This window comes from Pempheris klunzingeri, chromosome 8 (genome assembly GCF_042242105.1).
Source record: "Pempheris klunzingeri isolate RE-2024b chromosome 8, fPemKlu1.hap1, whole genome shotgun sequence".
Lineage (NCBI taxonomy): Eukaryota > Metazoa > Chordata > Actinopteri > Acropomatiformes > Pempheridae > Pempheris > Pempheris klunzingeri.
In genome coordinates this window covers 17,215,899-17,232,827 of record NC_092019.1, presented here as the reverse complement: position 1 = coordinate 17,232,827, position 16,929 = coordinate 17,215,899, and the positions used below count along the sequence as shown (strand labels likewise).

At 43.3% G+C, this 16,929-nt stretch overlaps 1 protein-coding gene across 1 annotated transcript; it reads right to left on the bottom strand.

The window, feature by feature from the left end:
- Window position 1: 1 nt before the first annotated feature.
- On the bottom strand, window positions 2–16,010 carry ttyh1 (tweety family member 1). The gene is made up of 14 exons (XM_070835711.1): window positions 15,876–16,010; window positions 14,123–14,352; window positions 11,570–11,681; window positions 10,369–10,706; window positions 7,789–7,884; window positions 7,578–7,650; window positions 5,945–6,020; window positions 5,695–5,750; window positions 5,312–5,404; window positions 5,121–5,213; window positions 4,885–5,024; window positions 3,767–3,934; window positions 2,052–2,130; window positions 2–993 (listed from the first exon to the last, which is right to left on the bottom strand). Exons 1-14 carry the CDS (start codon window positions 16,008–16,010, stop codon window positions 910–912), a joined length of 1,773 nt encoding a protein of 590 aa, XP_070691812.1. The 3' UTR covers window positions 2–909.
- Window positions 16,011–16,929: the final 919 nt, after the last annotated feature.

Here is a 16,929-nt window from a genome sequence, read left to right as displayed (position 1 = left end):
CAAGGTCAGTTGGCAAGGAAGGGGGATTCAATGAAATCTCCAACATACCATACCATATATACACAAAACATCTTGGAGAGATCTCAGAAACCCAATGCTATACATAGTTATTATTGCTAGTTACGGTAGGGCTACTGCAGCACCAGTAGCAAGGATCATATTGCTATGTACCTGCTGTCATTGCATGGGATTTGTAGTTCTCCACTCTCAAGACTTGAGTGGCTGTTGTAGTTCTCCATTCAATCATTTAAACAGGGTCTTGGTAGCCCTCAAGTATTTTTTTTTTTTTAAGAGCAAAGGTTCATGATTATTCAGATATTATAGACAGTGAGATATACAGAATACCATAAGGTAATACAAGGAAAATACAGAATTGCCACCTATAAAAAGTAATAATAAAAAAAATGATACCAAGTGAAGGAACTGCATAACCATTCACAGAAAAAAATGTGTCTTGTTGCTACGTGCCAGTGCTTTTCTACAACAATGTTTATATAAAAACTTAAAAATAAATTGGTGGTACTGATACATTTAAGAATATAAAACTACAACGTAGTAACGTCAATACCATTCTGACTTGCCTCACCACTGTTCACAGTTTACACAGAGTTTGGACAGACAAGGGGAAAGAATTTAGACCAAGTGGACTTGGTTCATAGCTCTGCACAAGCATCCCACCAGCATCACTGTCACTGTCGGTTATATCAGTCCATTGAGACCTGTTTCTTTTAAGTGCTTCCAATGATAATAATGATTTTAATATTCAGTGGTACTGACGTTACACACTTTGAATTCACACCTAGCATCCATTGTATTTAGATTAGTTTCTTTTTCATTTCAGTAAAGTGTCCATTCATATGAAAACTAAACATTTTTTTTTCTATACATTTCCTAACAAAAAAATAATAATCAACGTGAATACAGGTTCCGCGAATGGGCAGGGTTGGGGTGTGATTGACTTCCCCCGTAACCAGTCAGCATGCTGGGAGAGTACTGTACGTCCAGAACAGACGAGACGGTCCAAAGGTGTGATGAGAAGAAAAGAAAGAGGAGAAAACAAAATCTGTTAATTCACACACGTGAGCATCAACTCATCGAGAGTAGCAGACACCACATGTTTGACGCACCACCATCTGACCACCAGGCATTAGTACATTCATGCAGAATTTCAAATTATTCAAATGAAACTCATAGGAGAGGGATTACTCATGGTCCACTTACTAGCTTTTCCCATATTTCAGCTGCATCTCATGGTCATTCTCAAAACATGCGGTTTGCTCACTCGCCATAGACATAACTCAATTGTCATCATGACACTGAGAGTTTGGCCATGTGACTCCATCAGCGGAAGAAGACCACCAGATGCAGCTGAAAGCTCCATAAAAAGCTGGTGAGGGGACCTTAAGTGTTCTATGTTGTTGTTTTTTTCTCCTTTTGTGTTTCTACCGTTTGTAGAATTAACTGAGAGTAATAAGTGAATGTTCTAAAGTGTAAGGGGCTTTTAATTTCATATAACTGATTGTCTGTTGTCAAGCTTTCGACTGCATCTCATGGTCTTCCTTGGTGGATGGAGTTTGCTCAGTCGCCACAGAGATAACTAAGTTGTCACCGTAAGACTGAAAGTTTGTTCATGTGATGGTCATCATGGTCATCCACTGAGGAAGACCATGCGATTGAAAGCTGTGGATAAAAAGCTAGTAAGGGGCCTACTTTTGTTAAACTACTGTTTCCAACATCAAGATTGAACGTTCACGCTGTTCATTGTTGTTTTATTCATTGATAGAGTCGAGGTAAAATGGTCAGATAGTGATGATAAAACAGCTCTCACATTCATGTTAGTGACACAGAGTAATAGAAAAGTGAAAATGTGTAAATTCTCTCATGTTTTTGCACATTTTGCATCAGAAAGAAGAAAAGGCCAGCCCACAGGGTCCTGCGAGGTCGAAGCCTTGCCACCATGTTAGTCCGTCTGCTACTGATTATCAAAGCGAGCGTGTGCAACGATAAAATGGCACAGATTGCGATGGTGTCATGAGCACAGAGGAACTCACAGAGGGGGGTGGGGACTGCCTGTCAGTCAAGGGGAGGCTCTCATAGCCAGGGTTGCCATTGGAGGAAACGTTTGGAGTCCTGTATAGAGATAGAGAGAGAGACAAGGACAGAAGAGAGAGGGAGAGGAGGAATGGAGGATGAAGAAGAGAGGGAAACAGGGGTGAGACACATTGAGAGAGACAGAGGGGACGAGGACCGCAGGGTGACGGGAACCAAGGACAGGCAACAGGAAAGAAGGAGAAAGAGCGGTTAGAAATATAGTGCGGAGAAACACAGCACTAGTAGGTATTAGTCCTACTGACACTCAAAGCGAGGCACTGTGAGCACCAGCAGCAGACGTACAGTCCACTCCTGACTGATGATGCTCTGCAGGATTTCTACAATAATCTGCAATTACATGCGTTTAGCGCTGGGTGTGACTCACCAGTTCCATTTCAGCTGTAATGTTGCTTTCCTAATGAATCTGTTTATCTACACGATAAACCCCAGAAAGCTTTTAAAGCAATCCCGAGCAGATTCCATTTAAGAGGGGTGGACTGTATTTTTAGTGCAAGCTGAGTTTCTAAGCCTTGACAGTTTAGTCTAGTCAGTATTCTTGTATTTTTGTCTTAATATAAGATATGGGAGCAGTCAAGATGATCAGCTGGCATTAGAATAGGGAATTAAATAGTCCACGATTAGCACTAACTAAGCTTGGAAACATCACGGAGGGAGAAAGGGAGAAAACTTAATAAGATGAGAGAAGTTTAACTGAGAAAGAGGGAGAACCGAGAAGGAAGCAGGAGGTGTGATAAAGAGCGAAGCAGCGAGGACAGATCCAGAGAAATAACTTGAGAGGTTTGGACACCACAGTGAGGAGACAGATGAGAGTGATGCAGGAGGGTGTGTGGGTGTGTGTGTGTGCGTGGGGGGGTGGGGGGGGGGTTACCTATAGTCAACCTGAGCCTCACATCGCCGGACTTTTTACGAGCGCGGCCTCGTCAATGACACCCTCCCCCCAACACAGCAGTAGTGTACTGCTGTTTAGGAGACAGGACGCCATTTGAGACAAGATCTGTGAAATGACCGAGCGGCTTATATCGTCTGTCCGGAAACACTCGACAGACGAATAGACAGACACACAGACAGACAGACAGACCTCTGGAGTTGTGTCTGTTTCTCTGCCTACACTGTTGTCCATATTGACCTGTCTGTGTGTCTGTCTGCAATGCATGTGCTTAAACTGACAGCTCTGTGGATTTGGACTAATCCTACATGTCCCTGTCTTTCTCTCTCTATATGTATATTTATCGAAAGTGTGTAGACCTAGCTGACTATACTGCACTTGCACTAGTCTTGTAAAAATAAGTGTGAATTATGCCCAACTTCTGCTGTATGTGTCATGATTACATTTGGAACTGTTTTGAGGGGGAAATCAGTGAACATCTTCACCAAAAAGACTATGTGTCTGCACAAGACAAGTGCTCAGTCAGTCTCTATGTGTTGAGTATACTCTGTGTTGTAATACTACGGCCTGGACTTTTCACATTCCCTGATCTTGGGGCCATCAGTATTAAAGTTGCTCAAAGGTACAGACCTCAACAAAGAAACACGAGCTTGAGGCCAAAACTGTATCTCAGAGCAACCTCCTCCTCCTCCTCCTCCTCCTCCTCCTCCTCCTCCTCTTGTTCTGTCTGTCTGTCTGTCTTTGTGTCTGTGTGTCTGTGTTACTCACGGGAGGGGCGGCGCGCTAGAAAAGGGGGGTGTCCACCCGGCCCCCGGGTAATTATAGAAGGGGGCCATGGCCCCTCGCTGAGACCCCGTGGCCGTCTGTCTACGTGCCTGATGGGAGGTGAAGGGGTCCTCACTCTCGCTGTCCGAGTCCTCGTACTCCTCTGATTCACTGTCGTTGTCCATGAGACAGAGAGAGAGAGAGAGAGAGAGAGAGAGAGAGAGACACGTGTGAGCAAAGAAATGATGAGCACCACTTAATGAATGTGCTACCACTGTGTCTTTATACCTTGTTCTCTACATATCCAAACTCATTGTCATAGCACCATATTATTATATGGTGTTTTGATTAAATTTGATTCATATTTTTTATTAAAAGACAGCGAACAAGACAACTCTATTTATTCTCTCTGTCATTGTTCATGATAGGTTTGACGCTAATATTCCATGAAAGAAAACATATGAGATGCACACTTTAAAAGGTAAAAATGATGTACTTACCCACAAATGGTCACCACAGAAAAAACATCAAACTAATGTTTTACAGAATATCTGCACCAGCAGCACCAGTCACAAACTACCTAATCTCACTGTTGGCTGACAACAATTGAAGAGGGTTCTCATGGATTTCAGTGTATCTGAAACTAACTACTTATTCTGTATCCACTCTCAGCAGATCCATCAAACCTGCTGAAAAGCCTCTTGAACACTTAACTCTGTCTGTTTGCAAAAAAAGAAATTACATTCACCTTGAAATGGATTGAGGAGAGCCAAACCTCCTGCTTTAATTGGTCATTTATATCTAATGCTGTAGTATTATTTTATACCCTTTTAAGTATTCTAGACTATTGCATATGCCCATTTTCATTCGAAGATTTTCAAGGTTATATTTGAATGAGAGAGCAGAAGAGTCTATATCCTCCCCGACACAATAAAATGTGTTTTCAGTTGCAATGTTTGGCAGTGTTTATGCTTGCCAGTTCATAATGTATAAATCGGTGTGGGTGCATGAAAATAACAATGTCCTTTTTGTCATTTTTTTCTTTTAGAAATTGATAGAAACAACTGATCAAAACAGCACTTGTACCTACTGACTGCACACACATTCACACCCTCTCTCACCTTGGGAAGCTCCTCCAGGCGCCGGGCAGAGAGCAGAGGATGGCAGTGAAGGCCAGAGCCGAGAGGAAAGAGTAAAGGGAGAGATAAAGCAATCCCTCCATCCCATCATAGCACAGGCCTTTCAAAGAGTCAATGTAGTCCTAAGAGAATATGGATACATACACGTATGTCAATGAAAATAAAGACGCAGTGTTTTGTCGATCAGTGTTTATTTGTCATACAGGCCCTTGAGTTACCTTGTTCAGACCTCTGCAGTTCAGTAGTGCCACCAACTGATGAAAGTTTCCCTCTGTGGAGTTGAGTATCTGCTGAACCTCCCTGAGTGATCTCTGCAGTGATGAAAATTTTGCATCAAGTTAGGAAAAACATTAAAAAGGCAGTAGACATTTTATTTCTTAAGCTGCAAAGCTGCACATCTATCACATACCTCAGCTTTGGGGAACTGTGTGAGAGCGTTTCTGTCCAGACTGGAGAGGTGTGTGTGAATGTTGGACAGTGCCCTCTGCGACTGGGTCAGCAGCTGAAGCCAACAAGTCAGCGGAGTTAAGAGCTTGCATTTGACCTTATTGCTCAAATATACCATTAATATGCTGAGAGTGTAGCTTCTTATCTGAGGAGCAAATCATGTGAGGACAGGACACGCAGCAACAGCTGTGCGTCCTGTCCTCAAATAATTTGTCCTTAACCGGCCTTGAACAAGTCTGACATGCAACCAATACTTTAAATAAGTGAGGGTAAGTGTGTCGGCTAAATGCCTGCAATGTACTATGTAATATAAATAAGACATGTGACTGACAGAGGTCACATTACCTGCTGGAATGGACTGTTCATGCGCCTGCTGCAGGTCAGGTAATAATCCAACACATCTGAATGGCCAGCAAAACACCAGTGCACAGCAGATCAGCGCACAATAGAAAAGATGTGGGAACATTAACTGCCATTATATTGGATTGTGCTGACATAAGCACAGTTGGGAGGTAAATCAAGTGCATAGCAGAAATGGAAAACAACCAGCACTTTCAGACAGTGTCCCCTGTGTAGGGAGAGTTTGATACTGTACCTGAGCTGGTCCCGGTGTTGAAGTGGGTGGAGTTGAGGACAAATGTGTTTGGATCTGAGCAGAAGTCACTGAGAGCCTGGCATTTCAGCAAGAGTGTCAGGGAGAGAGAGAGAGACAGAGAGAGAGAGAAAGGATGACAGTGGGGGAAAGAAAAGGCAGGAGAGAGAGGGACAGATGAGGCAAAAAGAGGGCAAGAGAAAACGATCACAAGGGAAACGTTAGCTGACACACTGACCGACTGACATACTTACCTCCTCAGATATCTGACAGCAGCTCACAATATGGTGGCAATTATTGATCTGCCTACATCACATGCCGTCCTGGATAAATCTGTGCTACTGTCTGACACTTGGTTTTCTTTCCTTTACCTCATCACTCATATCCTCCCCTCTGTTAAACCCTTTGCCCACATCCTCTCTTCACATTATACATGATACGTCGCTGTACCATCTTGCATTTTTCTAATACAACACCCTCACGCACACTCAGCTTGAGATCGCCCCACCAGAAGAGGGAGCGAGAGCCACACAGAGAGCCCCGCAACTGACAGGAAAAGCGGCGACCGGGGACAAAATCAAGCGGGCAGGCCCACAGCTGGCCCATTGTTTCCCTGTCAGTGACCAGAGACAGAGCGGCTCTGTGTGGACCCACAGGCCTTGGGACATCTCCCGCCAGCCCCACATGACACTGAGACTCTTAAAGTAGGCAGCAATGCAGAAAAACAGCCATCATTTACCCTCCTCACACACCCCCAGCCCAGAACAAAACAGTGTCCACTTGAGAGAGTCTGAACAAACTTCACAGGGCAAACTGTAAAAGGACTGTCCTCTGTTTGAGACATAAAAACTTTCTTTGTTTTTGATAAATGTCACTGCCTTTGAAGGTGGCTGGATTTATACCTGTAAGACACAGCACACTAGTGGTGTTTAGGCACTGAAAGCACAGCTGGACTTGTCCAGCGGCATGTTAGTGAATTTTACTTTCCCAGGATTACACTTCCTCCGCCTTGCATGCTCAGTCTAAAGTCCCGTGGGGCCGAAGTACAGCAACAGCTTCGAGCCACGCACTGTTGGTCTCTCTCTCTCTCTCTCTCTCTCCATCACTCACTTTAGCTCGCTCGCTCTCTTAAACTGATCTCGAGATGCACTCTCCCGCTCTTCCTCTCCCCGCCTCACTCTTGTTGAAAGCACTTCTCTTCATCTCCTATCTTTACTTCTCGAAGCCAAACGCCCACACACTCGCAAACACACTTACATGGAAAACACGCACTTCAATGCACAAACACACTTTGTTCACAAACGGGCCTGTGCACACGCGCATTGAATCTTTAATCTCTGCCCCATTTTTCTGCCTTTTTGGTCCTCTGCCATGACTGCAGCGTTCCCTAGGAGGCAGGTCTTTTCACAGTTTAGCACAATGGGCACAGAAATCACACACAAACACACACACACACACACACATGGATCTGGCCTGCCATCAGGACTCTGCCTCCTATAGCTCTCTTCCCTCAGCAGTAGCCAGCCAATCCCTCCCATGACAGTGCCATTCACTTCCCATTCCTTCAGCCCTTCATCCCTGCGCTCCCTCCAGCCGTGGCCCCGCTCACCACAGCAGTTTCACCGGGTCTACTCACCACTACAGTGGCTGTCTCCAAGCCCAGGGAGCCCCAGCTTAGGAAGAGAGCCAGCCAGGCCAGCACTGTCATCCTGTGGGAGAAAAGCACAAACGCTTCAGCCAAGAGGACACCCTGACCATCAATCCAGCGCTGTATGGTTTGTGTCTAAAGATACAAGAGTGTGTGTGTGTGTGTGTGTGTGTGTGTGTTTGTGTGTGTGTGTACTCACAGGATGAGCAGCCAGCGGGCTTGCTTGGCCAGTCCGAGCAGGATGAACAGACTCACTATGAGGTCAAGCAGCAGCAACAACACATATGATAGCCACCTATAACAAGGAAACACCATGTGCATCAATTACCTTTACCTTAAAACACATTCTAGATGTTGAGTGGGCGACAATAGTTAGAGCAGTTTACCAAAAAAGTCCCAACTCAAGATGCATTTACAACTATTTCATCCAACTACATTAATACTTATAACTTCTATTACGACACTTACCACAACATCTATGTTACTCTGTTTTATCCCACAGGAGATACTACAGTGCTGCCAGAAGTTTGTCATTTTAATTCTATTTAATGGTCTACTGTTTGGTGTTGTTGTTGAGTTGGTTGGTTAGGACAGGAGGACTGTAATGTCATTGTTTTTATGGATGAATAAATTGAACCGCAGAACAACTACTGTAAAGTGATTGTTGCCTCAAAAATTGTTGTTAGTGGCACAACGGGGGCCTGGGGAGGTAAGTGTAAATCTTTCCATCTTTCTTATGTCTTGAATTATTTTGTGATCCTTGAGGTATGTCTGGGGACCCTTGTGAGGTTGCAACCGCTGCTATAACAAATCTGAGGTCAGTGCACTGCTTACTGCTCCTCACAGGGCAGTGAAGGCAGATATGAGCTAAAATCTCTGCCGTCTAGTCTCCTTTTTCAGTTGAAGCTTGGCACCTTGTATAAAAGTTTATTAGTTCAGTTAGTTTTTCAGCCAGGCTGTCATGTTTTGGTGATGTGTGAAATATACAATATAATAAAACTTGCAACTTTTTTTCTGTTCGCAGAATTAACGCTGCCGAGAAGTGTAATAAGTTTATTAGGATTCTGATAACACTGCTGATCTGGGGTATCTATTTACGTCTCTCTTAAACAGAAAAAAGAAGACTCGGTGTGAGTCTGTTGTCTGTTTGAATAGCTTCAGCTTTATTTGCTTATCAAGACCAGACGGACACAAGGCTCCATTGTGTGAGAGCAAAGGAGTGGTGAAGTTAGAGCGAGGCTGAACCTTACTTAACCTCTCACTGTGTAACAGCAGGGATAAATTACATTGTCTGTGTTTGCTGTGTTTGCTTTATGGGAAGCAGTACTTCCAAGTTGTTAGTATAACAGACATTATTTATCAGTCATGGGATACAGTTATGGACTTTTATTAACCTATTAAAGTGTGTACATTATGGATTATGGAATATAAAACGTCCCATCAGCCCATTATGTGTAAAAATATTTTTCCAGTTGCCATTGCTTTACCTCAACAAAGCCAGTCATCTTGATAAACATGCAACATTTATGAAGGGCTGCTTAGGATGGTGTCTTCGGCCTCTCATGACACCGAGAGCAGAGGAGTGGCAGTGTTGATAAACAGTCTGAACATGCTGATATTTGTAAAAGTGAGGGTTTATGTGCTTGCGCCTCCAAATGCTCCACTCTATTTATTTGCTACATTAACTTGTCAGAGTAGAAAATGTAGGAGCACTGTGTGAACGTTGTGCTGGATTCTATTAACCTTTCCAGCCTCAAAGTCGTATAAAATAGTTGTTAAATGCAAGGTGGGTACACTTGGATGACGGGTTAAGTTGGTTATGCATGCACTGTACAGTATATGTAGACTAATGAACACTTTTCAAAGCCACTTTACTTTTTACTCCATTTCCCATAAGATGTACTTAGGGACTGACTTAAGACTGACATTGATAGTTTACCTCCTAAAGTTGTAAAAAAGGGAGAAAATGGGAGAGAGTTGTAAAAAGTAAATGTATGTGTTTACAGCCACAATGTTAAACTACTGGATTGGAAAACTGACAGTTTTAGTGGAAGCTGAGATTTGTAAATAGGAGGAACAAGAATTCAGACTGTTGTATTAGCGGAAATGTTACGAATGGAGTTACATCATGTTTTTATTGGAAACTAAACTAAAACATAATTCAGAAGGATCATTGCTTCTTGCTCAATTACCAAGGGGAACAAAGGTTTGTGAGTGAACAGCTTTACTCCTATTTCCCAGAAGGATAACTATCACAGCCAATGTTTACTACTGTTGGAGTGGCAGCACATGTGATTTTCTGTGGCATTTCTGATTCTAAGCATGAAACGTAGCCACTCAAAACTCATTTTAACCCAACAAGATGTAGCATTAAATATCAATTATCCATTTGTAACTGGAAACTTTTATTTTTCATATAAAGGAATGTTGATTTCTGGGCTGTCTGGGAACAAGTTTGAAATTTTTGCATGTTTAGGTGACACATGAAACACTATTTTTTCTTTCCTCCTCGTTAGTGCCAAATTACACTGTTTTTTTTACTATATGGATATAACGGACTCAAAATAAAGTGTTACATAAATTGCAGCTGAAACAAATTATTCTAAATCAGTTTTGAATCGCAGTGTATTGAATCATACAGAAACATGTGTATGAGATTGTGGGTAACTAGATATGTATTGAATCATTTGAAGCACATAGATGCGCACTCCTTATATGCATATGGGAACAGATCTGGGCACTCATTGATCCAGACGGCCAGCCTGGACTGCAGCCTCACCTGTAGTCCTCATTGACCATCAGCGTGTTGGCCGCCCAGCCAGGTGAGAAGGGATTGGGCATTAAGCCACCGCTAGGCACCATTGTAGGGGCCACCGAGGGCGGTACAGGGGTCAGAGGTATGATGGACGCCCCGCTGACACTGCTGTCATTCCCCAGGCCTGCGTCTACACTGGACCGAGCCAGGGAGATGGAGGAGAGGAGGTTGATCACGTTCTCAGATAACCTCCGGCAGTTCCGCGTCGACACCAGGAAAGGTTTACTGCCGGTAAAGAGCTCCTCCATAGAGGTCAGGGGGCCAGAGATAGACAGCTGCAGTCCAGAAATTGTGTCTGAAATCTGGAGAGGGAGGAAGAAGGAATGTGAGGGGAGTTCAGTGGGAAACCGCAAAGTAGAGATGATGCTCAGAAAATCCTGGTCGGTTCAGAGTGATTGTGTTATGGAGATAGAGAGCTGAAGATGGTAGGAATCTTGGTGCCTCGGCTTGCAAATGCATGTCCCTCATAATCAATAAAACACGTTAAAGCTCAGGATTCGTGTTTATCAAACTGCTAAAAGTGAGAAATCAAATGAAAAATTACTATGAAGGAATTCCAGAGTTTAAAAAAGTTTAAAAATCAGCCCTGGGGTAAATCCTTGTCTCTGATGGGATGTCCCTGCTATGATCATGCGTGAGATGATTCATGTGATTCTTCCCTTTAAGCAAATGAAAGTTTTACTCTTAAATGTCTCTTTAAAGCTTTCTTGAGAGTTTGATCAATGTGGGCCCAGATTATTCTGTCCAGCGTGTGCCTGTTCCTTCTCTCTTCAGATTATATATCCTGCTCTAATTTTTAAGAATGACATGTGAGTTTCTTTGACATGGGTATGACTGATTAACTTGTGTGTTTTGCACGCCTTCATTGGTACTCATAGAAGTATGATCATCTATATGACTGTAGTCTTCCTGACCTGCATCGTCTGCAAAGTGCAGCAGGAGGAGGACATTTAGCAGCCTGACACATAAACCACTGTCTGACCACAGGGAAATCGATAAAAACAGAAGTTTGTATCTGAATTTTCTTCCTGTCTCTCTGCAGACCACACGTAAGCATAAACACACACACACACACACACACACACACACACACACACACACACACACAGCGTCAAGCAGGGTAGATATTCTGCATGACAGTTTACTTGCGGAGAGCAGCACTCACCAGCAGATCGATGGAAGCTAGCGTATAATTGGCTGTGAGAAGAGACGAGGTCAACTGATACATCCCATCATTAGCCTCGCTGTTGCCATAGAAACCGATGCCTATGGCAACACTGCAAAGGGAAAAAAAGGAGACATGAAAACATTGTGGGAGGGTGTTCATATCTGTGCATGTGTGTGTGAGAGAGAGCGGGAGAGGGGGGTAGGAGAACAGATAGCAGAGGCATAACTGTAATGTTTAATTCAGTGTGTATGTACATTTTAAATGAATGTGACACAAGGAGATGGAGCTGGAGAGGATGGGATATGTGTGCTCTGGATGAGCATACCAACAGTGGAGCGCAGGGGAAGGAATAAACAGATGATGGAAAAAAAGCAGACTCTTAGCACTCAACGGTTAAGCTTCAGCGAGGAAAATATTCGAAATGTTAAACATAATGACATGTTTACACATCTTTCTGTTATTCAAATATTCAGATTAAGGCTTGGGCCAGATGTTCATCAAATCCCCTCAAACCCGAGAGGAATGGTATGACCCAATCTCCCACAAAGTATGTGACCCAGATTAGAAAGCAGGGGGAAAAGGAGGAATGTGTGTCTGCGTCTGTGTGTGCTTTGCATTTTGCCAAATGTGAACGCCGTCTAATGCAGCTGCATTTTAAATGACATACTCTGGTTTTGTGACCATAGGCCACCATCTGGAGGAGTTCCAAATGAAATATTGTAAAAAGAGGTAAACTGCAGCATTTTGTTTTTTCATCCAGTCTTGCACAGAAAGAGACGACTACATTACATTACATTACGGGCCATAAGGGGGAGACACGAACCACATCGGCCTACAGTCTGTATATGATGACATCATTATGACAGCTGAAATCAGATCCCCAGTACATTATGTTCTATGATATAGCAATACAGTCTTGGTGCATATAAACGTGCAGGGAATGAACTGGAATATAATAACAAGCACTGCTGAAGCATTAAATTGCACTATAATTTTATTACAACACGCAGCTGTGCCTGTAGCTTTAGATTTAAAAGGCAGCTGAGCGTCCCTCCACTGACGCCGCTCTAGAAGAGTGCACCGGACAGATGTCAAGCAGCATTTCTCTGTGTTGTTGTGCAGCAAAGACAACGTAGTGACTTGATGACTGCACGGTCACCAGATCTGAGGGGAACACCGGTGGGTAAATGACGACTGTACAGTAGGTGGGCGAGCTGAGATCATCCTCACATACACACAGTGATGGGGAACCGCTAAGGCCCACACACACAACCTAACACACACACACACACACACACACACACACACACAGAGTGCTGTCAAAGGCTGGTTGGAAAACATGATAACATGACCGTCAGATGTCATCCAGGCCTCGTTTCCTCTCCACTGACATTGGTGTGTGAGAGACTAAAAAGCACATGAGGACGGAGGGTGACAGCTTGTGATTCACACCCTTGACGCTGCTCCACCTGAGAGGCAGTGGTGTAAAGTACCTCAGTACATTTGCACAAGTGTTTGAGGCATTTGTACTTTCTGTCTTGTGTTACATTATACTTCACATCCACTATATTTCAGTGGAAAATATTATACTTTTTATTGCCTTCATCTGACAGATATAATTACTCGTTATTTTACCTGATATTAACTTTATCTGATTTGACCTAAACTTTTTAACTTGTGACTCTTTGATGGTATCAAACACAGTGTTTACTTGAGGCCACTTGTCACATTTCAATTGTTTGCAGAGTAATTTCCCCTTTCCCCCCCTCTTTTCATTTAAAGGAGTATTTCGACATTTTTTTTGAAAATGAGCTTATTTGTGCCCTAGCTGAGAGTTGAGAAGTGTGATGTCGCTCTCGTGTCTGTACAGTAAATATGAAGCTACAACCAGAAGAAGATTAGCTTAGCTTACCCTAAAGACGTGAAACCAGGGGAAGCAGCTAACCTGGCTCTGTCCAAATGAGATAAAATAAATACACGACACGTTAATTGGGGAATATGCAGATTTTGTTACCTTCCAACAGAGTCACACTAGCTGATTCCCCCTGCTTCCAGTCTCCATGCTAAGCCAAGTGGATGCTGGCTCCAGCTACCATACAGACATGAGTGGTATTACTCTCTTCACCTAACTTGCTGCAAGAAAGCGAATAAGCTCATTTTATTACAGATGCATTAATGTCTACAGGCTATTGTAATGTTGTAGCTGGCTGAAGTGCAGGTAATTCATCTCTTTCTATACGACAACATATCATATTTTACTAGCTCATACGCTTTTCTCATATGTGACCAGAACTTCATTAGTAGCATTTATACTCTATTTGTGGCTGATTATACATCTGTTTTCCTACTTTTAAATGACTTAACGCTAAAAGATTTTAAATCCAGCACTTTTACTTGTTCTGAAGTGTTTTTACGATATTGCACTGGTATTTCTACTTAAGTAAAAGATCTGAACACTTCCTCCGCCCCCGTTAAAAGGCAACTTGTGCGTGTTGTCATAAAATATAACAGCTCTGTTGCTGATAATGACGTCTGAATCCTCCTTCTCACCAGCACAGCGTGACAGCCGCCACCGCCACCCACGTGACACAGCAGATGCCCCGCCCCTTCTTCCCGCTGTAACCGTGACCTGTGCTGGCATCTTCATCCTCCTCCTCCTCCTCCGACCCCTCGCTGCGGTCGCCACGGTGACAGCAGCAATAGTGTATGAGGAAGGAGAGAACCACCAGGAGGGAGATCACAAGAGCGATGGCTGATAAACTGGACAAAACCAGCAGAGTCTGAAAGACAGCAGAGGAGGAAAGAAATCAGTGAGAGGATGAGTCAGTGAATGTGAGAAATGGCACTTTAATTCCATTTTTACAAGAGCAGAAGAGCAATTTGACAGGGGAAAATACCAACTAATCCTGTTAAATTCAATAGCTTGTTATATTGTCCCACCCCCATTAGCAGCAGGAGATGGTGATTAAAAAGGTATGAGAATATAAATTGTGTGCTTCAAAGAGGCAGGAAAAATCAAGGATACAGATATACACTGAATGCATTAGGATAGATGGAAAGGGACAAATTTAACACAATTCATTTAAAGTGATTCTTGAACATTTATACTTATTTCAAAGGCTTTAACCCATGAATCCCTGATCTGTGTACACAGCAGAGTGAATATTAATGTCACTAAGCCATATTAGACTTTGCTTTTGATCAGGCTCCATGTCATAAAGTCAACATCACCGAAATGCATTTCGCTCCGACACATATCTACAGTATTATCCTTCACCCATCTGCCCGTCTGTCACTCCCCATTCCTCCACCTTCTCTCTTTCCCACCTCCTGTTCTCTGAAGCCCCTCCCCATCGCCCCACTCCACCCATCCTTCTTTCCCCACGCTCTCCCTCGCTCCCACTCTCTTTCTCTCCCCCACTCTCCCCTCTCTTTCTTTCTATCCACACCACTGAATCTCTATTAATAATCTGTGACCTACTTAAATACATTCACTGCCACTCTCTCTCACTCCCACTCACTCGCTCCTCTATCTCTCTCCCTCTCTCTGCCCGGTCTTCTGTTCAGCAACCTCCTCGCATTACTCATTCCCTCTCTCGGAGCACTTTCACTCTCTTTTGTCTTTCTGTTCTGCAGGATAATTTGCAGTCCCCCTCTCTTTGTACCGCAGAGAAGTCACAAACACGCACTGTGAGACACTGCTAGCTGGAGCGTTTCGTATGATAGAGCCTGTTGGAGGCAAAGGATGAAACCTTCCCATTTTGCAGCACAAACTGCACAATTCTGAACCATGCTGACAAAAGCAGCTGTGGAAACCTGCTGGAGGACTCACAACGTGTTGAAACTCACACAATACCAAAATATTCCAATTTGCACGTGCAGAGGCAGAGGTGTAAGTGCCAGTTTAGTGGAGCATTACAGCACTTAAGCAAGGCAGACAAATGAAAACAGTTTAGATAAGAACTATGGGGATCTTGGAGGGGTCTAGTGCCATATTACCACCAATAACTTGGTCAATGAGCTGACAGGAAGAAGTGTTTTAAATGACTGTTAATGATCATAGCTCTGCAGATTGCTGTTAAATTCAGTGACTCATGAAGCAGTTTGTATATTAATGTATGATGTAGAGCAAATTGCTCAACATGCAGTTACTTGTTCATAGTATAACATACCTGTGAATTTATAATGACATGTAGAGAAACAAGGTTGTAACTGTTATGCAATGTGGCAGCTGAGATGGGACAGTTACAGTACAGCATGTGGTTACAGTGTGTTACGAGCGGTTGTGGCAGGTGTCTGTTACCTGCTGGTACTCCCAGCTGTCGGGGACAAAGATGTTGTCCTTCATCTGCATGGTGAGGTCCAGCCGGGGGAGGGCGTGACACATTCTCACCCACAGTGAAGGGGTATAGCTGGGCACCGTTGTCATGGCAGCCATTTTCTACTGCCGCTGGTCCCCTCCTCCACCCTGCAGGAGGGAGGAAAGAGGGGTCAGAGCAACCAGGATGTGAAGTAAGAACAGGGGAGAGGGAAGAGGGTAAGGAGGGGTAAAGGACTTCCTGAGCCCACGGCCAAGCTGAGAGAACAGAGAGGTCAGTACGAGTCCCTCCTCCATCTGCACACAGCGGTGACCATATATGACCAGCGTTCACCTGAGCGAAGTAAGGGTCAAGATGTTAGCCACAGTTACTTTACAGTTTCTTTGCTTTACCTGTAACATTTCAGGTACAGCAGAGTTTGGCTTCACTGATCTTAGATCAGTTCTACAAGGAAACGTAAACTGAAAGATTAACATCCAAGACTATGAAAAAAAAAAAAAAAGCTTGTCTCGTGCAAAATTTTTACTGTGATATTTTCAGACATATTTCAGAAAAAGAGCCTTCTTATAGTTAAGCAGCAAAGCTCGAACAATTAATTGAGTAGTCGGGCCTTTGACAGCAATTCCATTTGAAATTAAATTCATTTAAATTCATTTAATCAAGCAAAATTGTAAAATATTGAACACATTCGGGTTTTGTTGAATGAAAAGAAAATATTTCAAGATGTAACACCTTGGGCTCTTGACATTTCATAGGAAAAGCGATTAATCAATGAATGGAGAAAATCATCAACATGATTAAAAAAAATATTCATTATTTACAGCCAGAGGGGGTTTGCCTTGAACATGGAGATTACATGATTATACATGACTTCTTCACAGACCTCTCTGTTAACCTTATAAAAAGGGTGCATGGTATAGGAGCAGCATGGATTATATAGGGGATGTGGCAGTGTATGCACAGGAGAGGAACACTGTATAAGGCACCAAGAAAACCATTATACAAAGAACTGTATGTTTGACTCCATCATCAACCACT

Bases quoted from the DNA above. Each gene is read 5' to 3' on its own strand.
- ttyh1 (XM_070835711.1), bottom strand. From the start codon at position 16,010: ATGGCTGCCATGACAACGGTGCCCAGCTATACCCCTTCACTGTGGGTG. The intron at 11,682-14,122 runs GTGAGAAGGAGG...TTCCCTTTGCAG, and splicing joins GCGGCTGTCACGCTGTGCTG to TGTTGCCATAGGCATCGGTT. The intron at 3,935-4,884 runs GTGAGAGAGGGT...GGACAACGACAG, and splicing joins GCCTGGAGGAGCTTCCCAAG to TGAATCAGAGGAGTACGAGG.